The 24,765-nt window shown below is 39.9% G+C and overlaps 1 protein-coding gene across 9 annotated transcripts in view; it reads right to left on the reverse strand.

The window, feature by feature from the left end:
• The window catches only part of RPS6KA5 (ribosomal protein S6 kinase A5), a 119,947-nt gene that overhangs the window by 55,826 nt on the left and 39,356 nt on the right, over nucleotides 1–24,765 (reverse strand). For 3 of the 9 annotated variants that reach the window (XM_006104704.3, XM_023745865.1, XM_023745864.1), the window contains exons 3-5: nucleotides 19,663–19,881; nucleotides 5,311–5,426; nucleotides 2,321–2,428 (exon numbers count right to left, since the gene is read on the reverse strand). The exons of 1 other annotated variant lie outside the window; for it this stretch is intronic. In XM_006104704.3, coding sequence (XP_006104766.1) covers nucleotides 2,321–2,428; nucleotides 5,311–5,426; nucleotides 19,663–19,881 — 443 coding nt within the window. Of the gene's footprint in view, nucleotides 1–2,320; nucleotides 2,429–5,310; nucleotides 5,427–19,662; nucleotides 19,882–24,765 lie in introns of those variants that run through there. 5 more of the 9 variants (XM_023745870.1, XM_023745866.1, XM_023745871.1 and 2 more) reach the window with 4 other exon arrangements.

A 24,765-nucleotide genomic window follows, 5' to 3' on the forward strand; every position in this document is an offset into this window, starting at 1 on the left:
ATACAGGAGGCGGCCGATCAATGACTCTCTTTCCTCATTAATGTTTCTCTCTCTCTCTCTCCCTCTGAAATCAATCAATATATATATACTAGTAGCCCTGTGCACAAATCTGTGCGCCAGTAGCTCGCTGCTGCCCTCCAGTAGCTCTCCGCCTGCTGCCCCACCCTCCTGTAGCTCTCCCCGCCCCCGCCCCCACCCTCCCTCATAGCTTGCTGTAGGCAGATGTGGCTGGGCCAGTTCACTGGTCAAACCAACTGCTGAAAGCATCTGCAGACTTTTGTTCTCCGTTTCTCAGAGAGGAATCTTCCTGTCTAGGAAGCCAAGTTTGCAGAGTGAAGGGCAGATAGAAGCCCTGGAGTTCCATAGTTCAGTGTGTCAACTTTCACTTCATCACTAGCTTCCACATGGTGTCCTCACCCTCAACTGTGCCTACTGCCCCAGAACCCACAGTCTGTCCATTTTTTTCAGTCTTCCATGAAGGTAAGAAAGGCACACTTGCCTCTGTGAATGGGGTAGACATGAGATCTGGGGGCTACCTGCTTCTCATACAGACTTCCAACCAAACCTCCTGTGTCCTGTTATCACCTGCTCCCCTACTCTGAGGGGTATCTGGTGTCCCTAATTCTTGATCCTCTCTGGGGGTCAGAGATGCATTAGCCTGCTCTGGTGCTTCTCACATCACTGGCTTAGGAATTCACTGTGATTAAAAAGGCCGGTTTAAGCTGAAAACCAAGGAGAGAGAATAGAAATGGACAAAAGAAAAACCCATTCCAAGACAGATGATATTTTAATACAAATGAATATCGGTTACAACTAATATTTCTGCTGTCCATCTTCCAAAATCTGATTGATATTTTCTTCTCTCCCTTTTGAGTGCATTCCTATTTTACTCCTTGACTTTTACTTATAGTGGGGTTTCATGAGGAAGCAAATCTATAATAATAAAAGGGTAATATGCTAATTAGACCAGACATCTTCCAGATGTCTTTCCTGACCAAGCTGGGGTTGGAGGGAAGCCAGCCCGGGTCCCAGGTGCCAGAGGGAAGCCGGTTCCGGCAGCTGGGGGAAGGAAGGCCTACTCTTGCACAAACTTTCGGGCATCGGGCCTCTAGTGTTAACATATTTAATCAGTCACATTTTACTGAAGTTGCCACTAAAATTTTTGCAAAGGAGAAAAAGTATTAAAAATCAAATTTGAAGTATATTTCTCAAAAATTCATCTAATCTATTTTATAACTATGATTTTTTGTCAAAGATAATATATTATTTTAACCAACTTCATGAGGTCAGACACTATTTCTATTTTATTCATCATCATATTATCCAGTACCTAGCATAATAAGTGGTCAACAAATATTTGTTAAATAAGTAAATTGAGTGGACATAGATATGATTTAAAAATTGAGATCTTTAGATTTTATAGTTTTGGAACTTAACTAATTCACCTAGGCCTGCTTTAGCAATATTCCAAAAAGCAAGCAATCAGAAACGGAAACGCCTAATTTGGAACCCAATTATGATGTTTCAAACAAAGTCCTTTACAGCAAAAATTTTACTGTGATTCTGTATTCTGTACCAGTAATTTCTCAGATAGTAATGAATTGGCATTCATATTTACTTAGTTATCCCAAATAACTAGTAGTGTAAAAATATAATTTTTATTACAACTGCTACAAAAATATTTAATTACAGCTAATAGATGTACAATTTTAAATGTCATTAAATGTACTTGTAATATTGAACAAACTCTAATCAGTATTAAAAATGCAAAGTCCTCCATATTTAAAATCTGCAGATGAGCTATTACATTTTAGTTCATGTAAGAAGAAACACCACCACCAAACCCAGTAAGTTTATTAAAGAATTAAGTCTGGTAGAGTCTTCTCTTTCTTGTCAAATGAATTCAAAGGGCCATCACAACATGCCACGTCCTACTCTGGAATTACAATGTAATTGCATGTGCTTTGTTTCCTATTCTCTATTGGCTACCACCTAAGCCAGACCTAAAGGACCCAAAGGGTTATTTAAATTTTTTAGTTATATTTGATGGGGAAAGTTAAATGCATAGTTTTGTTTTGTTTTAAACTGGAGAATTATGATACACTCATCAAAGATTCACTGCAATTCTAACATGATGGTTCCATGGTAATTTTAAACTAAAAATCTTTATAGTCATCCATGCCAAATGCTCCTTGAGGCAAATCTGCACAAGGATCCATAATCCATATGGTACTATCCTGTTAAATGCTTACTCCATAGCTAATTTTTCATCACTGTTTATATTGTCATTACTAACTTTAAATTAAAATATCATACTCACTTCATCAGCCACAAACTCCTTACTCAGACCAAAATCTGTCAGCACCACATGGCCATTAGAATCAAGCAGAATATTCTCAAGCTTAATGTCACGGTATATAATCCCCAACTGTAAAAACAAATAAATATGCATTTAAAAATAACAATTTCCAAAAGTCTTTCTTATCTACCTTAAAAACAAACAAACAAAAATAAACAAACAAGGCATTCTCAGGATGTTATAATGGGTCTTAGTCACTGAAGAGGGCAAATGTAAGTCCCTCCATCTCGGGCTCATCTGCGGGGTTCCCCGGGCCCCTCCCACAGGTCTCCGTTCTCTGTGTAGTGAGGGTCCATGCCTGCTGGACCTTCTGTAGAGTCTCCCCGATGACCACTGCTGCTTCCTGTCTCTATTCTTGTCACAGCTCCCATCCTCACCCCAGGTGATGTGTGGGTGCTTCCATCCTCACCCCAGTGATGTGTAGGTGCCTTCTTGGCCAGTTCATGTCCTTTACCTCTCTAATGGCACCGGATCCCACAATGGTCACTCCTTTGTTTTTATTCCCACAGTTCTTCCAAATAAACTCCCATTTTTGTCTCTTCCTGGGAAAATCAGTGCTGGCAGCTATATCAAGACTAATAAAACTGGCTTTGTGTTATATACTTCTTTGTATTTACCTTTTTAGGGTAGGAAGATTAAGAGAAACCTTAGTGAGATCTGACCTGCTAGATTATTTCCACTCCATATCAAGTACATTTATATTCAGAATTCATCATGTTCTCTTATTTCTGTGTTTCTGATTACCCTGTTTTAATGATAATGAATGTTCATGGATTTTCCTTTCATAAACAAAATTAAAGCTTTCACACAAATTAAAAACTCAATTTACTAAGCTTTCCCCTCAGAGCTCTGTATTTTGTTAGTTTGTTAGTTTTCGCTCAGGAATTTATGGCCTTCTCCACCATCATTTTCATGCCATAAAAAACTACATCTAAAACTCCTAAACATAAAATAAAAAGGTATTTTCTGCCTATTCCTGGGCCTGATTTGGTTCATGTATAAAAAGATGTCCTTCGTGAAACTGCTCTATTTTGTGTGTATATAATATACCCCATTTTTAAGTGTTTAGGCACTAACTGAAACTTTATTTTCAGGGATAATTCGGAAGCCTTTTTAAAAACTTTGTAATAGCTAAAATACCTTGCTGAAAATTTACTATAAAAGTTTGCTTCGGTGCTACAGAATAACTCTCCCTCTTTTAATAAAATTCTTATCATTTGAGAGAGAGAGAAAAAAAGATGTCCTAACTACTGTATATCCCACAAAAATAATCGCAGGCATAAAGCTTGTCACCATACCAACAAGTCTATCAAAAGGAACAGAGATGTCAGCTCCCATCATCTCAGCTCAGCTCCCTCCCTCCTCGCTCCCCGTTACTCTCTCCAGGGCACTGCAGCCCTGCCCCTGGAGCCTTCTCTCTTTCCCCCCTATTCTTACATATTTTTCATTCACTCCCCTTAAGATTCCTATTCTGAACCCCATCTCCCTCCACCTGCCCAGCCTCATTTCTGTTCTGGGCCGGATGGGCTGGATCTACCTTTTTCTTGATTCCCTCACTTTTTTTCTTAAAACTCCTCATTTTTTCTCAGAGCCTCTACCATCCATTGCCTCCATCTTGCCATTCTAATCTCCCTGCCTCTTTAAAAATTCCCTCTTTGGTCCTGTCTTTTCCCTTCGATTCTCTTCATTCTTTCCTGTGGTCACCTGTAATGTAGTGTGGATATGAATACAAAACAAAGAAGAAGAGTGGCTTCATGGGGTGCCTACATCATCCTAACTCAGTGACTCAAGCTATGCCAGTCTCCTTGCAGCCTCACAGGCCTTTGGTAAAAATTGCTTTAGTGCTTTCTATTTCTGAGGCACATAATAACCGCTCCCACAATTCTTCCTCATTAAGTTAAAAAAAAAGTTTTTTTAGTCAAAGTTTCTTGGATGGAGATTAATAGTATCTGAAACAATGTTTTTAAAAGCTTAAACTAATTTTATAGAGTTCAAACTGCATCACAGACATGAATTTCATGGAATGTTTTTAGTAACTAAGTTCATGCTACATGAGGGCGGGAGGGAGGGCGTGAGAGGGGGTTTCAGAAACAAAACAATGAAAAAAACAAGCCAGGGTGGACAGTGAGGAAGCGGGGTAGCACAGGTAGATGCTTCTTTCAAATAACTCATCTTCTCCAACCTCAGCAGGAAATACACCGTGAAGATATAAAGGGAAGCGAGTCTCTACTAAGGAAATACGTATTATGACTTTGGCTTTATTGTAAAGGTTATTTTAAGAAGGGAAAAGTTATTGTGATAACTATGCATGATACCAGGCAGGTACTGGGAATATCGGGGGAATACTTTGTAAAGTATATTATTAGCTAATCACTATGCTATACACCTGAAACTAATACAAAATAATACTTAAGAATGAAAAATTTTATTTTGATGATACTTTGTAATAAGCATTAGGATTTTTCATTAAAAAAAAAAGACAGAATATTACTCAGGCTCTGCATTTTAAATCTGCATCACAGGAACTACTAAAGAAAGCAGATTTTAAAAAAGAGAACTATAGCCCGGCCAGTGGGGCTCAGTGGTTGAGCACCGACCTATAAATCAGGAGGTTATGGGTTCGATTCCTGGTCAGGGCACATGCCTGAGTTGGGATGTGGGCTCAACCACTATGGGGGACATGCAAGAGGCAGTTGATCAATGATTCTCTCTCATCATTGATGTTTCTATCTCTCTCTCCCTTTCCCTTCCTCTCTGAAATCAATACAAATATATTAAAAGAGAGAGAGAGAGAACTATAAAATTGAGAAACGAGGTTAACGGTCTACAAGTGTGCTTTCACAATCACCACAAAGACAATGACACGTAAAAACATTAGCTGTCTTAGCTCCATCATGACTTCGGTTAGTAGATTTTTCAAAGAGAGAAACCCCAAAGGTTGAGCATCTTACCTTGTGGAGATGTTCGAGGGCGAGCACAATCTCTCCAATATAGATCTGCACCTCGTGCTCTGTGAAACGCTCTCTTTGAGAAAGATGAGTAAAAAGTTCTCCACCATTTATATAATCTAAAAATGAAATATATTTTTCTTTCTTTGACTTGTGTTCATAAACTAATGAAAGTGTTTCCTTTTAATCAATATGGATTAACCACAAGGCACTGAGTTTAATATATGACTTTTGGTATAATTCTTAGTATACAGTTTCATAAGAATATATTACTAAATTCATATACAATACAGTTTCATAAGATAATGACTAGCCTGAACTACAATCAAATGAGTTTGCATAGAGTACTGCCATTAAAACTATTACACGAGTTCTACATATATTTAAATACAGCATATCAGAACCCTCAGCCATCACCAATGAGTACTGAAACAACTGCCACTTCAATGACTATAATAAAAAATGAACAGAACAAAACAAGACACAAAGAAAAATCCCAGCTTTCCTTTTAACAGTCACTATTTTTAAGCCAATTCCTTATTTTCCAAGATTTCCTATGCACCCTTCCAAAAATGTATAGTAGGTAGCAGATAGATAAACAATATGTCAATCTTTTTGGGAGAATGTGCCAAGCTAAAATGAACACTGACATATTTATGGCACCGAATTTCAGAGCGAATTTATTTCTTATAGGAGTGAACCCAGGGTTGTTCTCTCATTAAAGTACTTGGCCTTGCCTACAGGAGTATCTACACTCTTTTCTAAGAGGTTATCACCTTAATCTACCTGCCTCTTAAAGCAGAAGCATCTGAATTTGGAAACCTAGAAGAGCTATATTCTAAATTCTTGCCAGAGATTAGAACCTCAAAGTATCCGCAGTCCAAACCTCATCAAATGTTCAGTCATGAGAAATAATACATACATACATACAAAGGACAATATATGTAATCGATATGTCTTTCTGGATATGCCACAATGACTGGAGCAAAGTCAGAGCAGGAGAAAGCTACAACTCTAATGCTGTTTTGGAAAAATTATACTTTAATCTTGTTTCACAGGCTAGCATTACAGGGACAGTGGCATGAAACCTGGCATTAGTCTGGAAGGGCTGGTGAAAACTCCTTTATATCTGGGTCACAATGCCCTAAACTTGGGTTTTTAAGAAAATGTATCTTGGTATAATTTCATGCTTACAAAAATATTTGCAAAAACAGTACAAGAAACCTCCATATTCCCATTATGCAAATCTACCGATTGTTTATATTTTGCTTCACTTGCTTTAGAGGTCTCTCTGTTTTTACATATGTGCATATTTTTCCTTTGCTGTTGAAAGTAAACTAGAGACATCATGTTCCTATCCCTAAATCCTTCAGTGTGCATCTCCTAAGAAAAAGAACATCCTTTCATATAAACAGAGTACAACCATCCATGTCAAAAACGAACTATGATAAAAAAAAATCTAATTTATACTCCCTAGTCAAATTTTGTCATTTGCCCCAATGACTGCTCTTTGTAGCTACTTTTTTCCAGTGCAGGACCCATAGCTATCATAGCTCTTTAGTCTGGAACCCTCGGTCTTTCTTCCTTGATCTTGACATCTTGAAGAGGCTAGGCCAGTCATTCTGAGGGCCAACATTCAATTTGGGTTTTACCTAATGCTTTTTTATTATTAAATGCAGGTTATGTATTCTTGGAAGGACCATCAATGAAATGGTTATCACCTTAAATCTACCTGCCTATGAAAGCCGACCATCTGTCTTAGAATATATCAGGGAGCATGTAATGTTAATTTTTCGAATACTGGTGTTAATCCTGATCATGTCATTAATGTGGAGTCATTAAGGTGGTATTCGCCAGGTTTCTCCACTATGAAGTTACTATGTTTCCCTGTGTAATTAACTGGTAAATTGTGGGGAGACGAATTAAGACTGTGTAAAAATAGCCTGTTCTTCATCAAACTAGCACCCATCCATTTTAGAATCCAATGACAACTTTCTAACCCCACCACCCTTCTCTATGTTGGTTGGCATTCTCCCATAAGGAAGGGCTTCCCCTTCACCTCATTTATTGCACTTTCTGACTTGATCCCACAAGATGTTCCAGTTTCTTCTTGTACTTTTTTTAGGCTTCATTTTAATGCAGCCACCACTATGGATCACTATCTGCCATGGGTGGTACTCAACACTTCACATGTGTCAACATTCATGACAGAGACCTTAACCAAGACAGGAATAGGGAGGGCTTGTGGGAGGGGCTCTCACACCCTATGTCGGTTTCAAAGCCCTACAGAAGGGGTCCTCAAACTTTTTAAAGAGGGGGCCAGCTCACTGTCCCTCAGACTGTTGGAGGGCCAGACTATAGTTTAAAAAAAAAACTATGAACAAATTCCTATGCACACTGCACATACCTTATTTTGAAGTAAAAAAACAAAACGGGAACAAATACAATATTTGTATTTGCATGTGGCCCGCGGGCCGTAGTTTGAGGACCCCTGCCCTACAGGAAGAACTCCAAGGTTACAACAGAGCTGGATGGTTTTAACAGCCCCTCCCCTTCACTTTCTCTTCCCCTCAGAAAAGAACGCCCTTCTTGCTCTCTCTTCTTGCACTTGTCTTGCCCGGCTGCACATACCACACCGCAATCCTTTCTTTTCCCCCAATAAATACTTTCTGACAGAATAACTACTCAACACATGCATCGTCCCATTTAAGCCCAACGACTCCAGGCAGATGGGAAAGCAAAGGGTCAGAGAGAGTGAGTGACTTGTCTGTTAGGAGACACTGAAACCCAGAGTTGAACTCAAGCTAGTATTTAAGCACAGAACAGGGAAAGAAAACTACATGTTCACAGAAGAGTGAGGGGGTTACTCAGATTGGTTGGAGCACAGGCATCAGAGCATAACAGTGGGAGACTGGGTGAAAAAGGCAGAGGCTGGAGCTTAGATTATATCCTCAAGTAAAATGGGAGGCTCTAAGCAGTGGGGTGGCCCAATCATGGCTGTGTGTTAAGAAAAGTAATTAATTGTAATATAATTATGAACTGGAAAGGATCAAGAGAGGTCAAAAACTGAACAACGCACCCATCTCATTCTCTGCTATTGAAAATAATGACGCTTTCCTGACACACCAACGAGGTCAATATACATGGGCTGAGCTATGTAGAGAAATGAAGTCATGTTCTTCCAAATGCCAGCTATGAGACATTGGGTACCTCTCTTGACTCCCTGAGTCCAAGGTACCTCATTTGTAAAACAAAGATGGTAATACATGCCTTGAAGGGTTGCTTGCAAAGACTGAATGAAATATATAGAAAATGCCAAGAGTGGTGCCTGATAACAAACAAGTACTATAAAACTAAATATTACAATGACTTCATCTCAAACTCCTCTGTAGCTCTGGAGTCGGATTTTCTGGCCCTCAACCAACTTTACTTCATATTAACATTCTCATTCTTATAATAATTAGAACAATAATAAAAACAACAAGAAAACAATGCCACAAGAATCCCCCTTACACATGCATTCTGTTCACTTGGGCAAGTAGAGATTAGCAGGACAGAACCCTAAAACTGGATTGTTGAGTTACAACATATGTACATATCAAAACTGCTGCAATTTTTAATAAATGTTTTCTTCTAAATAGCTATAGCCATCTATATACCCCATCAACAGTGAATAAATGCCTTTTAAAAAATGTTTTCACCAACTCATTATCATTAACTTTCATTTTTACTAATCTGATAGGCGTTTCCAGGACACAGAAATTCTAAAGGTGCAAAAGAAAGAAGAGAGAAAGAAAATATATCAAGCAGTTGGACTTGATATATTTTCAGTGGAAGTAAAGACTTATTCTGTTCATAACTGAGGAACAGAAGGGGACCATTCATCAGTAGTCCACATTCATGACAACAATGATAAATAAACAAATAAATAAATCTGACGTGTTCTCAGAAGCTGTGAGGCACATTTCATCAATATGACTCTTCAAAAAAATTTATCAATTTATAATTATATTGAGATTTACTTACAGTCCATACAATGGAATACCTTACTATGATGCTTGCATAGACTACTGGTTTCTTGATTAAATTAAAATAAATGTTTTTGTTATATGAATAAAATGATTATATCTCAACTCTTTTGTATTTTGTTAAATGATCTTTAAACAGAGAATGGCTCATATCCTATATCTATAAAATCAACAGAAATAATTCCAACTGCCACGTAAGATTGTCAAAAGGATTAAATGACAATTTAATTGAGGGTTAATCCTGGGCCAGACAAACACTAAGCACTAATTACATGGTGACTATTAGCTATTATTATTGATAACTGCTGTAAATTTAGACATCAATTACAATTTATAGAATTGAAAAATATTGCTAAGTTCAATTGTAATGTTTTTAAAATAAAATTCAAATTTATGATATCCTGACTTAAGCTATTCTCTCAATATAAGCATAAATTTAAGGTTTTCTATAAAGCACTATTAGGGTCTAATTAGTTTTAGTCAGTATTAAGCTAAGGAAATTTTCTTATATAACTGATATTTCAGTGCAACACTCAAGAGATATCTGGTTTTTATTCAAGTGCAATTAACTTGCTTTTAAAGAATTTTATGTGACAGTAGCTGGAGTGCCAGATGCAGCACTCTGATGCTGTGTCTCTCAGAAGCATAAAAATAACACAGAAATCACACAAATAATGTGAAATTTCAAAAACACACTATCTCTCTGATTTTAAAACACTACCATCTTTCCTAAATCCAGCATGTCCCGTCCTTTCTTTCCTCTTCCTTTCATGGCAAAACGTCTTTAAAGAGTGGTCTGCACGTCTCATCTGATTACTCTTCTTGCTTACCCTCTGTTCACTTCCTATTGCTGCTGTGACAAATGACTACAAACTTGGTGGCTTAAAGCAACACAAATTTATCATTTTATGCTGTAGATTAGAAGTGTGACATGCATGTCACCAGGATAAAATCAGGGTGCAGCAGGCCGAAACCGGTTTGGCTCAGTGGATAGAGCGTCGGCCTGCGGACTGAAAGGTCCCAGGTTCGATTCCGGTCAAGGGCATGTACCTGGGTTGCGGGCACATCCCCAGTGGGAGATGTGCAGGAGGCAGCTAATCGGTGTTTCTCTCTCATCGATGTTTCTAACTCTCTATCTCTCTCCCTTCCTCTCTGTAAAAAATCAATAAAATATATTTAAAAAAAAAAATCAGGGTGCAGCAAAGCTGCATTTATTCCGGAAGCTCTAAGAGAAAGTCTATTTTCTTGCCTTTTCCATCTTTAAGAGGCTGCCTGCACTCCTTGGCTCATGGCCCCTTCCTCCATCTTCAAAGTCAGCAATGGCGGTTGAGTCACTTCACACATTGCATCATTCTGACCTCTTCTGTAGAAGCATCTCCATGTGACTCTCCTCTCTGCCTTTCTCTCTTCCATTTTGAAGGACCACTGTGATTATGTTGGGTTCACCCAGATAATCCAGAACAATCTCCTTCTTGTAAGGTAGTCAAGTGACTAGCAATTTTAATTCCACCTGCAACCTTAATTCTCATTTGTCATGTAACCTAACGTATTCATAGGTTCTAAGAATTAGGATTACAATACCAGATTCTTTATTGTTCCCTTAAAAAAAAAAAAAAAGAACATACGTTGTTAGTTGATTAGTTTCAGCTGCTCAAGACTTCTACATATCTGACTTGACTTAATGTTGAATCAGAAACCTCTCCATTGTTCATAATTTTGTGTTTCTATTAACAGGTGAAGAAGCTGAAATACACTGGCGATACTGAGTTCGATAAACCTCTAGAAATTACCTAAAGAGCAGTTTTTCATTAAGGATGCAAAAGGATAACCATGGAAAGAGCTGGTTGACTTTCAAAGACTAGGTCTCATTCATGCAAGCTCATGGAAATCAGCTGGCAGGAGAGGAAGTAGCAGAGTTAACTGACAGAAAGAAGGGTTAGCTACACCTCCTGCTTTCAAGGAAAGAGTCTCTCTTGTTTTCACTCTTCAAACACCTACTGACCTCTGGTCATCTAACATTTGTATTGCAAATCTTCGCAGTTAGAATTTCTCTCTCTCATATTTCTTCCTATGGTGGTGCCTTCCAAAGAGCTGTTATTAGCCCGAATTTCCCCCCTAATTCGACCCCACCTCCACCCACGTGCACAAGTTACTCGGTCTTCTTTTATTTTTATTTCCTACAGATTTTTCTCTTCCTTCAGACATGCCTCACATACATTCATTTCCACACTTCTTGGTTCTCATTTGCACCTCCTCCTCCTCCCCCAGACCGCCTAAATCTCTCGATTGTTCCTTTTTCTTGTCTTGTATCTAAAGTACATGATGTACCATACACACCTGAAAGTAATTTCTTTTTAATGTCATGCCAAAGTCATCTCACTTTTTTCCTTTCCGTTTTAGCTCAACATTCTAATAGCACCTCCTGCAAATGCCTTCCCGCTTATCAAAATCATTATAAATTTCTGACTAAGACATAAATTTACCAGTGTTGTGAATTAGTCATATTTACTTCAAAGCAAGGAAGGTTCTCAGCTGCTGTCTGTTTTGCTATATACAACAGACTGCAATGTTTCATGAACCATTCCCTTGCCATCGCAGCAAGTATCCTCACCCGTGCAATTTTTGAGTTGAAATTGATATTCAAAAGTGAAACTTTAATATTTTAAATACCTTGTAACTCACTGAAAGGATGATTCATGGTGGCAGAGCTGTCTATCAGGCCAGGTGGCATTGATTATTGAGGATGCTACTTAGCATCACCTTTATAAATGCCTTCGTGATGAAACGGGAATTTTTAGGGGTGAAAAAGACAGGTCCCTAAGCCTCATACTTTACTTGCCCAGATTCCAGAGGACACAGAGTAGATTATAGTACTGGATCTCAAGGATACTTTTTCTATACACCCTGCCTCCTAATTCACAGTCCCTGTTTGCCTTTAAAAGATCCTAATAATCAAAGCAGTCAGCTAACATGGACAGGGCTGCCCAGAGTTCTCGGGAACAGCCCTCATTTATCTGGGCAGGCCTTTGAACAACTCAAAAAGCCCTTTTACAGACCCTGTCTTTACTTCTCCCCACAGGTCAGGAGCATCGACTCCTAAATCTGTCTGTCTCGAGTGAGTCTTGAATACCAGCACAAGAGGAGGACGAAGCTGCATTGCCATCAACTAGATCACCAATTTCTACTCGTGTGAGCCTCTAAAGGACCTAAAACTTCTCTTTCGAAGGAATCCTGAAGAATCGATGTGCCAAATAAGTAACAAACTCTAGTATTTCTAGATAATCAGTGTTTCCATCTTTTTAACAATTCTTATTCTGTCTTTTCATAAGTGTCACCTGCACCCTAGGCTAATACCTTTTCTGCCCTTGCTAGGACCCAGAAACACCATAAGATGCTCCTACTTATAGCTCCTTTTTGTATCCCTAATGTAGCCAATTTTTCAGCCATACTGGCTCTCCAAATCCCTAACTGCTAAGTATGTTATAAGCAGCCCAACCACAATCAGAGACTCTTACGGCCTTAGGAGTCGCAGCCTTCATTACAGCTGTTACAGAATTACTACCACTACCACCAACCAGACCAGGACCACTTCTCAAGTCTATGATCCTTATTTTCAAGAAGGCCCTCAATCAAACAGGGAAAAATGTCTGCCATAATTAAGCACTTCTTGCTGCAAGCAGTTTAGCTAAAGGAAAAGGCCTCAAAATATATAATACCATCTCTATTAACTAGCTCCCCTCTTCAGACCTTGGTTTATACTGTTTTATTATTACTCATCTTTAACCATTGCTTGTTACGTTCTTAAAGCTACAAATGGTCCTCCACATAGAACCGCAGACCAAGGTCACTACATCCATCATCCGTGGGCCCTTATGGACCCTTAGTTAGCCCACTTCCGATAGGACCCTGACTGCTGCCCCCAAACTATGACCCCTTTCCAGTAGGAAGCAGTCAGACAGGCCAGCGTCCACTGTCCCCAATGGCAGGTGGGGTTTCCTAATCGGAGGGGGGAATGAAACAGGAATTTTTAGGGGTAAAAAAGATAGGTTTAGGAAATTTTAGAAATTAAGGGGACCATGGAAGCAGCACAGGGCTGGAGAGCAGCAGAAGGTATATCTCCATAGAATAGGGAACTGAAAAGCTGCAACAGGTACATTTCCATAGAATGAGGGAACTGGGAATAGCAGGTTTATATTTACAAAATAAAGAGAAGGAAGCCCCTCATCCAAAAGGAGAAGAAAGCTCACAGGGAATAGGAAAACAATAAGGAGGAGAGGAACACCTCACATGTCCCATGTGAGGTTGGACCTTTGAGCTCAGGAGTTACTATAGTAACCAGTCTAAGAGAATAGTGACCAACCAGAGGGGATATCAAGGCACAAAGATCTACAGCCTTTATAAACTGTGAAAACGGGATGGGTGGGACTCTTTGCCCCTCCCCACATGGGAGTCTGTGCTGTGAAATTCTTTCTCCTTCCCCATGTGGGAATCTACTTGTTCTTCAATAAATCTCCACCTTTGCTATACCATCTTCCGTCCGTGGATTCATTCTTCGACTCCAGTGGACAAAGAGCCCGGGAACCAGTCTGCCCAGGGGAACACCGCGTGTTCCAGTCCAAAAATTCCATTTTGGTGATTTGCTTCTTCAGTGTCTTATAAATTCTACTGATTAATCTGACAGTTTCAACAGTCATAGATCAGCTGGTGTTTTGACAAAATTATCACTATCAAAGATCAGAGAACACCAAAAAAAATGTTTTTTTACAGACTTTTTTCCACATAGAATTTCTTCCCACTGTTAGTTGAAATGAATACACTTTTTAAGAAAATAGGTGAAAATATTTTTATATTTTTTATGTAACCATGCAGAGGTACAGAAACAGTTGTAAAGGAGGTAATGGTGTCCATGTTATAAGAGTTAGAAAGGCTAAAAATATATAAAGGAGAAAATCCATCAGTCATATCATGCCATTACATAAATTAAAATAGAGCCTAAAAACATATTAATGATGTAGAATTTTCTTTTTTTAAATGTGACTTATAACAGATGGGTCTACTGGAGAGGTCAACGAATTACAGCTAAATCTAGTCCCCTGGTGCCGAGCCCTGACTTAGAGGAGCGCAGAAACAATGTAAAAGAATGGAAGGCAATTACAACTGAATGAAGCACAATGCAGGAAACACACACCCCTAGTTCTGATAGAAACGCTATATTCCACATCTGGCAAATGTCAAAGGTAAGCATCTGTCAAGGTAATACTAACATTATCACAAACTTATCAATTTGAGAAGCCTGTGCCAATCAGGCCAATTTTATCGTGAAGAAACAAGCCTGGTCAAACATCTAGTGAGCCGTGAATCCACGTAGGAGCAGGACAGCAACCGAGAGAGAACTGAATCTCCACATCTGCTCCCAAAATATCTCAGAGAACACCAAGAATGACTGTAAACCTCCATGATCTACACTTTCAGCAAAACTTAGAGAGAAATAAAACCCAACCACACCAAACAGCATGCTGTGGACCGGCTCAGAAACAACCTAAGTGCCCACTGACGAATGAATGGATAAAGAAAATGTGGTACATACATGCAAGGGAATATTGATCAGTCCTAAAAAGAATGAAATCTTGCCACTTGCGACAACATAGGTGGACCCTGAGGGCACTATGCCAAGTGAAATAAGTCAGACAGAGAAAAGGCAAATACCAGATGATCTCACTTATGTGTGAAATCTTTAAAAGACCAACAAGCTCACAGATACAGAGAATAGACTGGTGGTTGTCAGAAGTGAGGGGAGGAGGCAAAATGGGTGAAAGAGCCAAAAGGTACAAACTTCCAGCTACAAAATAGGTAAGTCATGGGGATGTAACGTATACAGTGACTATAGTTAAAAATACTGTAGTGCAAATATGAAAGTTAAGACTAAATCCTCAAAGTTCTCATCACAACAGCAACAAGAAAATACTATAACTGTATGGTAACAGATATTAACTAGACTTATTTTTCAATATATTCAAATATCGAATCATTATGTTTTACACTTGAAACTAATATAATGATGTTTGTCAATGATTACTCAGTTTTTAAAAATCTTTTTTTAAGAAGGAAAAAGAAATGAAGTCTATTTCTTCACCCATTAAATCTCGGCTGGCCTTGTGTTAGAAGAGAGGCTAGATGAGTTCCAGGGTTCCCCAGGAGGACTCGCACCCTCCGCCTTGGCCCTGTGGGCAGTCTTCATGAGCTGCCCGGAGACTGCCATGCTAAGGAGAAGCTGGTCTGCTGCACTGGAGGATGAGAGGCCACATGGAGAAGAGAGACGCCCCAGCCAACAGCCAGCACCAACTGTCAGACACGAGAGTAGAACCATTAATCCCAGCCAACTCTCCAGCTGACTACCACATGGGTGAGTCCAGGCTATACCAGCAGAAATCTGTCCAGCAGAGCTACAGAATTGAGAAAATAACTCATTGTTTGGACAACTAAATTTAAGAGTGGTTTGTTATCCAGCAATAAATAAGTTGCACAATAAATAAGTTGCAAATAAGTTGCATTGGGTATTATGAAATAAAAATGTACTAACCAGAAAAAGTAGACATCATTAACTGAAAAAAAGATCTGGTTACAAATTTTGGTAAAATATTCATACATGCAGACACACACACGCAAAAAGAGCTAGATAGACATATACTAATTAATAACAGAGGGAAATATAACAAGGTAAATTCTGGGTAGTGAACATAGTTTTTTCTTATTTTTTTTAAATATCTTTTATATGCATATAGATGCCTCTGTAGACATAAAATAATTTTTTAAATATCGTATTTGTTACAAAGGTCTATAGAGTTTGTTTATTCATCAGACAAAAAGGTCAGCTGGGTCCCTGAAGAGCTCAGTATCTAAATTCTTGCTATTAACCTCTAATAGTACACAAACCTGAATAAGGTCAGTTAATCAATAAACCTTTAGAGACAGTTACAGGCTGAACTGTGTCCCCCTGTCCCCAAAATTCATACATTGAAGCCCTAACCCCCAGGACCTCAGAGTGTGAATGTACGTATTTAGAGACAAGGCCTTCAAAGAGGTAATTCAGTTATTAAAATGAGGCCCTTAGGGAAGGCCCTGATCCCACCTGACTGGTGTCCTCATAAGAGGAACTCTGAACACAAAAGCAACACTAGGAGTCTGAGTGCACCGAAGTCCCACCATGTGAAAAGGCAGCAAGAGGGTGGCCATCCGCGAGTCACAGAGAAAACCCTGGAACAGACCCTTTCCTTGTGGTCCTCAAAAGAAACCAGCCCTGCCGCACCTCGCTCTTGGACTTCCAGCCGCCAGACTGTGCGGAAATAAATTTCTGCTGTTTAGCCACCTACCTGTGATATTTTGTTATGGCAGCCCTAGCAGACTACCTAATGTACTTGGAAAAGTGACCTAGTGTGTCTTCTAAGCACAGCCAACAGAAAACCACAAAAATAGTGTATAATAAAGCCCTACTCTAGATGTCTGGCCATTTTTGCCTTTAAAGTAAAATAACAACTATAAACATACACAAAGAGAAATTATATGAAACTTGATTAACCAGTGTCACCCCAGTAAATTTAATAAAGGAAAGAAATTACATTAAACAATCTATGTGGATAGAGGGAGGGGCACGCTTTCTGGATGCGCTGCCTCACTTACAATGGAACATGTCTAGTCCCATTCTACTCTTGAGCTGGCACAGAAATGGGTTTTCTTGTTTTGTTTTGTATTTATTTATGGGCCACTGGCAAAGAACAAAACCACTGGAGAACCAACAACTACAAAGCAACATTATTAAGGACTATTGTTTTTTAATCAAATACAAAATATTTCATTCATCTACTTTTAAATTAAAAACATGATTTATAAAAACTACACTCACTATTTTCAATAAACAAACAAAAAACTGAGTGGTTATGGTAAGAGAACAGAGAAGACAGAGAGAGAAACCATGGTGTGGTGGTCGAGTCCAGGAGTTGGGGTTTAACTTTTATGAGCTGGTTTATTATAAAGGGAGAAGACTGAACAGGATAATAATTTCTGAACCAGCCCTCATGGACTCCCGAGGCTTCCTGGGAAATTCTGGGAGGGTGAGGAACAAAAATAAACTGGCAGGGCTTGGTGCCCTTGAGCTCAGATTCGAGCAGAGCACTCAGTCCTATTTGTTTTCCATTTGAATGTTCTTGCTCTCAATTGAGAGAAGGTTTCTGCTGCTAAAAATGTTTGAAACCATTGTATTAAAATGGTCTGTCCCCTACGGGCTAAACATTCAGAAGGAAAACATTTAAAAATCAGTGAAAAACATAGCTGAGCAGATACACTCAGGATGCAAAATGAAGGGCCAAGTGATATTTACTTGCTGGAACAACAGGCAGAGGCAGTGAGTGGGGACTTGGACAGGACAGGAGAGACAGCAGCCTATAAAAGCCCAGTGACTGCAACAGCAGAATGGCCAGAAAGACCAGTGGCTATGATGTGCACTGCAGCAGCCAACCAGCCTGTTTGTCCCCCACCCCGCCAGCCTGCCCCAGGTCGGCCGCCAACCGCCCATGGCCCCTCCCGTTGGCCGGCCCCACCCATGCACAAATTTGTGCACTGGGCCTCTAGTCTATCTATATAAAAGCCTAAGCAACCATCCAACGGTTCGACCAGTAGCTATGATGCGTAATGACCACCAGGGGGGCAGATGCTCAACGCACAGGCATGGAAACATGGAACAGACTGATGAATCTTAGAGGGAAGCGGGGAGGCGGGAGGGCGGGAAGAGATTAACCAAAGATCTTATATGTATACTAGAGGCCCAGTGCACAGATTCGTGTACTGGTGGGGTCCCTTGGCCTGGCCTGCGGGGATCAGGCTGAAACTGGGTGGGGTCCCTTGGCCTGGCTTGCAGAGATCCGGCCGGTTTTACCCATGCACGAATCCATGCACCAGGCTTCTAGTATATGTACAAAAGACTCAGGATTGCCCTAGCTGGTTTGGCTCAGTGAATACAGCATCAGCCTGCGGACTGAAGGGTCCCAGGTTCAATTCCAGTCAAGGGCACATGCTGGGGTTGCAGGCTCGATCCAAGTGGGGGGGGGGCGTTCAGGAGGCAACCGATCAATGATTCTCTCTCATCATTAATGTTTCTATCTCTCTCTCCCTCTCCCTCTCTGAAATCAATAAAATCATATTTAAAAAAAAAAAAAGACTCAGGATTTTAAGTCGATGGAAAGCATTGCAAAATGAACCTGAAGTGTAATTTCATGAATCAAAAGTAAATAAATGCAACTTAAGGCATCATTAATAAAACTATAATTTCCAAAATGAAAGCATTCAATAAAATTGCCAAATATATATTTAAAAACCTGTTTGCACTACCAATAATCAAGAGTACAGACGGCACTGTTTGGCAAACTTTCGTATGAACCAGACCTGAGTTTCAGTCTTCATTCTCAAGCTTACACAACATATGTAACATCAAAAAATGCAGCTTCCAGAACCTTCCACAGCATGAATGAGGGGTTTTGGGCAGTGTTTTTGTGAGGGTTAGTAATGCTATGGATAATACCTGGCATAGTGCTGGCACACTGTAGGCATCAAGAACAGCTAATGCTTACAGAGCATGGTGTGAATTCTGTCTCAACTCATCGTCAGATTAGTTAGAAAATGGAGGATCAAAATATACAAATGCAAGTTATCACAAGAACGGACTGAAACTGTATCGGATGAAATAGTCAGTGATGGCAGAGTGTGGCACTAGAAGAACCGCCCTTTACTTCTAGCAGGAACAGAAAAGGGCGCGACTCCTGCACAGCAGTCTAGCAGTATGTGCAGAGGACATTCCAAAGTTCATGTACAACGCTCCAGGCCTGTTTGGGAAAGGCAAGGATTCAGAAAGTGCCTGTGGGGGAAATGGGAGTGATCAAAGGGGTGCCTGGGTATCTCCTTTTCTTTCTTTTTTATTTTTCCCAATTACTGATTTCCATGAATATCAGTCCAAACCAGTACATCCCTGAGAACTCCTGAAGTGGACACTGTGGCCCGCTTCACAGCTCACTGCCCAGGGAGGTAGACAGCTCAAGTGTTTCCTAAGATTAGTAGAGGAGTGTGAAACGGAAGTAACATCCCTGCAGGCTGGGAGGTCCCAAATCCAGAGCAACTCAGGATGTTCACGGAAATGCCACCACAAAGAGAAAAATGAAAGTTAAAATACTTGTTTCTTCTAAGTTTGAAATATGCTACCCTGTGACTCATTACAACACAAGATTTCCCTCCCCCACAATAAAGTATTTCTGTAAAAAGTCTGATGACAAAGGACACTTACCTAAAATGAGATGAAGTTTGGTTTCTGTCTGGAAGGCATAGTGCAACGTCACCAAAAACGGCGACTGCCTGATGTGCTCCAGGACCTGTCGCTCCGTCCGCGTGTGCTCTGTGGTTTTGGCCTTTTGAACTATTGTTGCCTTTTTCAAAACCTTCATGGCATACAGCTTTCCAGCATCATGACCACTTATTTTACGAACTAGAAATACTTTTCCATATGCTGAAGAAAAACAACAACAATTAAAATGCTACATAGGCAGAATGGTAAGTTATTGGAAGTTGAAAGTTACAATGCACAAAAAGCATGCTTTGAATGAAAAAGTATCCCTAGTACTGTTTCAAATGGTTCTCAGATAGATTTCTTAAATTTTATGCCAAACATGTTTCTAAGTCTAACACTCAGTATTTACATATCTAACCACTGCTGACAAAGTTATGCATTCACTGTTACTGTTATTCTCTCCTCAATATTTTTAGCTCTAGGAAACTAGCTGTTATTATGGTCAATTAACCACAATCCAATTCTGGGACAACTAGGACATTTTATACCTCAGCTAAATCCTCTAGGTTTTGCTACTGATGTAAATGAATAAAAACAGTTCTTAATGAGAATCTCATACATACATGCATACATACATACACACACACACACACACACATCAAGTGCCTCAAGTACTCCTCTACACTCATTTTAAAAGTCTAAAGCAATATAAACTGACATTATATAAACAAAAGAGATCTTCAGGTTTAAAAACAAACATTAAAATATCTAAAATTGCAAGCAATACTGAAGAGGCCCCTCTACATCTCTGGGCAGTAATTTACAGTTTACTAGGTCAACCTCACCACATTTTCCCTAAGTAAGGGCTCAGCCGGGCACATCTCTGTGTGGTGCCACTCCTCTAGGTGAGGAAATGGGGCCCTATGGGCACTGTGCCTCTTGTGCTGAGAGGTATCTGCATTTGTTTAGAGAAGGGGGGAGAGGGCAGGAAGAGGTGGGAGGAGGAAGGAGGAAGGGCAAGCAAAAATACCCTGAGAGGGAAGGGGTAGGTCCCCAATTCATCCCTATAAGGTACAATAAATGCTCTTCCCTTTTAAAAATGCAAACATCTCCTGGGATGGGTAAGCCCAATCCTGCTTTTGAAGTTACACCTTTTAATGAGACCGCTCTGGAGCCCGAGTTGTGACCCATACCAGTGCTGAGCACATAATTCTGCTCCAATCCACCCATCAGAATAAGAGAGCTTTAAAGGAAGGGCTCTTGTACCCTGGATGTTAAGCAGTTCAGTGCTTCGGGAAGTATTTAGTGCAGACACATGACCTAGAATGGATCAGTGAATGTAATACTCCTGAGAAGCAGGAAAACCGTCACTTACTAAGGACTTGTCTATGCCAGGCTCGGTACCAACATATTCCATGTATAGATTCATGTAATCCTCAGAACAGCCAATGTTGTGCTTTCAGTAATTCCACTTTACAGATGAGCAAACGGGTTCAGAATACTCAAGGAACTGGCCCAAAGGCTTGGATAAGAAGTGGCAGAACCGATTCAAACGCAGGAAGTGTTATGCCAGAGACCATGTTCACCATAAGTCAATAAAAAAATAATCCCTCACAAATACTGGAAATCAGTTACTCTGGATTGTAATAAAATCAGCACATGAACACATTCTGGAATACAGGAAAAGTTCACAAAATGTTTGTGTCTCATCTCATTACAAATAAAATAATTACAGATTGAGATTTTAGTAAGTCAGAAGTGAACCAAGAGAGAAAAACACAACCCTAACAAATTAACCTAAAGTATAAAAGTGAAAAAGTTCATCTATTCAGAATATTGAACTGAAGGTAAAAAACTTTATAATGAAGTGTTTATCTTCCATGGAGCAGCCACTTACAAACTCAGGAGAAAGTCTTCAACAGGTATGGGGCTTTTGTGTGTCCCACATACACTGCACCCAACCTAAATTCCAATCTCCCAGGACTGATGCTCCCTTCTCCCTCTGTAAGACACACCGCCACACACTGAATGCCTATAACTAGCTCACAGTGCACATCTGTCCCCATGTGGTTCAGTCATCTGCTTCAAATCAGTCACTGACACTCACTGCCCTACCTGTTTATGCCTGCTGCATACGTTATTCTTATTATAATTTAACTAAATATTACATAACCACTGAAATGTAAATGTGAAAGAAAAGAGAAAAATGAGGTTGAATACTAGATAAAAGCAAGATACTTCAAAAGAACTGCTGAAAAGTTAGGTGTGGGTGAAACAACTATAAAAGGCTTGAGGGGGGGTGATTATGAAAATCTAAAAGAATTTTGTACTCAGATTACTTCAAATGTGTCTGGTTCTCACTCCACTTTAAAGAATCCAAAACTTAATTTTAATGCAGTTTATGCAAAATAAACCATCATTTAAGAACCTAGCCTTGTGCCGAAACCGGTTTGGCTCAGTGGATAGAGCGTCGGCCTGCGGACTGAAAGGTCCCAGGTTCGATTCTGGTCAAGGGCATGTACCTGGGTTGCGGGCACATCCCCAGTAGGAGGTGTGCAGGAGGCAGCTGATCGATGTTTCTCTCTCATCGATGTTTCTAACTCTCTATCTCTCTCCCTTCCTCTCTGTAAAAAATCAATAAAATATATTAAAAAAAAAAAGAACCTAGCCTTGAAGAATGAGTGTTGTGCCTACATCCAAAGACTGGCAAGTGAATATGTATTTATCCATTTTAAGTGAAAGGTAGTATGTTCGAAGTATGTATTTATATATAACCTTTTAAAATATTTTTCCATTTTACCCAACATTTCTTGATTAACCACAAGTACCAATCATGTCATATGAGAGTTTGCACTAACAAAAGGATCATTCATATTCATCACTGCTGAAATTCAGCCCCCTCTCATCCTTCCAGATAACTGCAGTCATCTTAAAGGTTGACTCAGCCATCAACCATACTAGCTGTGCCTCTCAGCTTGCTTTCCCCCTCAATCTGGCAAACATACCTTTTTGTGCTGTCATCTAAATTGTTGATAAAAATATAACCCTTCCTGTCCAGCAGAGTGGCTCAGTTGGTTGAGTGTCGTCCTGTGCACCGAAAGGTTGCCGGTTCAATTCCTAGGCACACACATGGGTTGCAGGTTCAGTCCCCAGTGGGGGCATGTATGGAAAGCAACTGATCGATGTTTCTCTCACGTCGATATTTCTCTTCTCTTCCTCTTCCTCTTCCTCTTCCTCTTCTCTTCTCTTCTCTCTCCCTCCCTCCCTCTCTCTAAGCATGTCCCTGGATGAGGGTTAAAAATAATACTAATACTAAAATAACCCTTCCAGCTCAAAACAGTTGATTTCCTATTGCTCTTAAAGAGAATCCCTAATATAATTTAAACTATCTGGCTTCTACCCACCCTCTCTCCACCTTCTCACCATCTCATTGAGCTAACTTCTTCAGCCATCCAGCTTTCTGACTTCCCAGACTAGTAGTACAAGTCCCCTAATTTTACGCTCCCATAACACCATGCATTCTCTCTCACAGAAATTATCAGAAACATTAGTTTGCAAGATTGCTTCATTATCTAACTTCTACTGGACTGTAAATTCCACAAAATTATGGACTTGTCTGATTTTACCCATTTTGTATCATTAGCAAGTAACACTGAAGCTGGCAAATAATGGAAACTCAATGTTGAATGCATGAAAAAAACACACACACACAAAAAAAACACCCAAGCTAACAAATAGGAAAAGGCCAAAGAAACAGCTCTGTAAACATAGAGCCAAATACCCTCTTCTCAGCTGACAATTTTGACACAAAGGTGAAGAAACTAGCAATACAGATCCACAGTACAGAGCTATTGCTAGCCAATTCTTTCCCTTTAGGGAAGGAACAATGAGCTTTTGTGAAGTAACGCCTCTTAATTTGTGTATTAAATATGGTTCTTGGCAATATTTCCAGGTGAAAGTGAACTCAGGAACCCTAGCTGTCCCCATGTTAGAACAGGAAAATAACTTAACATAGTGACATCCATATATGGCCACTGCTTTCTAATCTGCCACATTATGTGAGAATGAATTGGAATGCCTGGCCACATCCCTTTCTCATATATAATTTAACCTGGGGAAAGATTTCTATCATTCCGCGTGTGGTATGTCCTGAGCACTGACAATCAATCCGCCTGCTTCTCCTCCATCTTCCCTCGTAGAATTTCATTCAGTGCAAGACATCAGTGTCAGAAATGAAACCAAACAAGAAATACACCCCTGGAACTCCACATTTCACTTGTCCTGCCCTTGGAAACTGGTATCCTTGTTAACAGGCCAGCTGAACATGTAGGGAAGTAATGCTGGAATAGCATATATCAAGCCCCTGTAAAACCACCACCCTCGAAAGGATTCTCCACAAAGCAGCTCATCCCAGAGATACTGCCACACAATCAATACCGAGAGTTCAATGGTGAAACTGACCACAACCTGGAACTTAAAGACTCATCTGAAACATCGAATTAATTAGACCCCAGCAACACTGCTCTCCATCCCAGTGATTCTCTACAAGCTACCCTGTGTACAGACAGACCAACAGGGAGCACCTTCCTGGACAACAGGAGTAGCTAAGGAAGACTTTACTCAGAAAGACTCTACATCGAGGTTTCATCTTCTGTGTGACACTTTTTAAAGAGCCTACATAAAGTAAAATTAGTTTTTTTCAAGAATATCTCTGGATCTTTTGTAAAAAAAAAATGCTGTTCTCATAGTACTTAATGTCCATACTATAGGAGCCTTTTTATAACCGCAGTGCTTGTTAAAGTCTCTGTAGATCAGTTTTTTCAAACTGTGGGCCATGACCCAACAGTGGATGATGTTATTAATTTAGTGGTTCCAACCAGCATTTTAAAAACTAAAATAGAATAGAATATACTAAAAGTGTTTAATTATATTTCTGCCTCATATACACACACACACACACACACACACACACACACATACACACACACTAGAGGTTCGGTGCACGAATTCATGCACGGGCGGGGTCCCTCAGCCTGGCCAGTGATCAGGGCCAATTGGAGGCCGTGGGAGGTTGGCAGGGAGCAAGGGCGGGGGGAAGGGCCA

The sequence above is a fragment of the Myotis lucifugus genome, unplaced genomic scaffold, assembly GCF_000147115.1.
Source record: "Myotis lucifugus unplaced genomic scaffold, Myoluc2.0 scaffold_593, whole genome shotgun sequence".
Lineage (NCBI taxonomy): Eukaryota > Metazoa > Chordata > Mammalia > Chiroptera > Vespertilionidae > Myotis > Myotis lucifugus.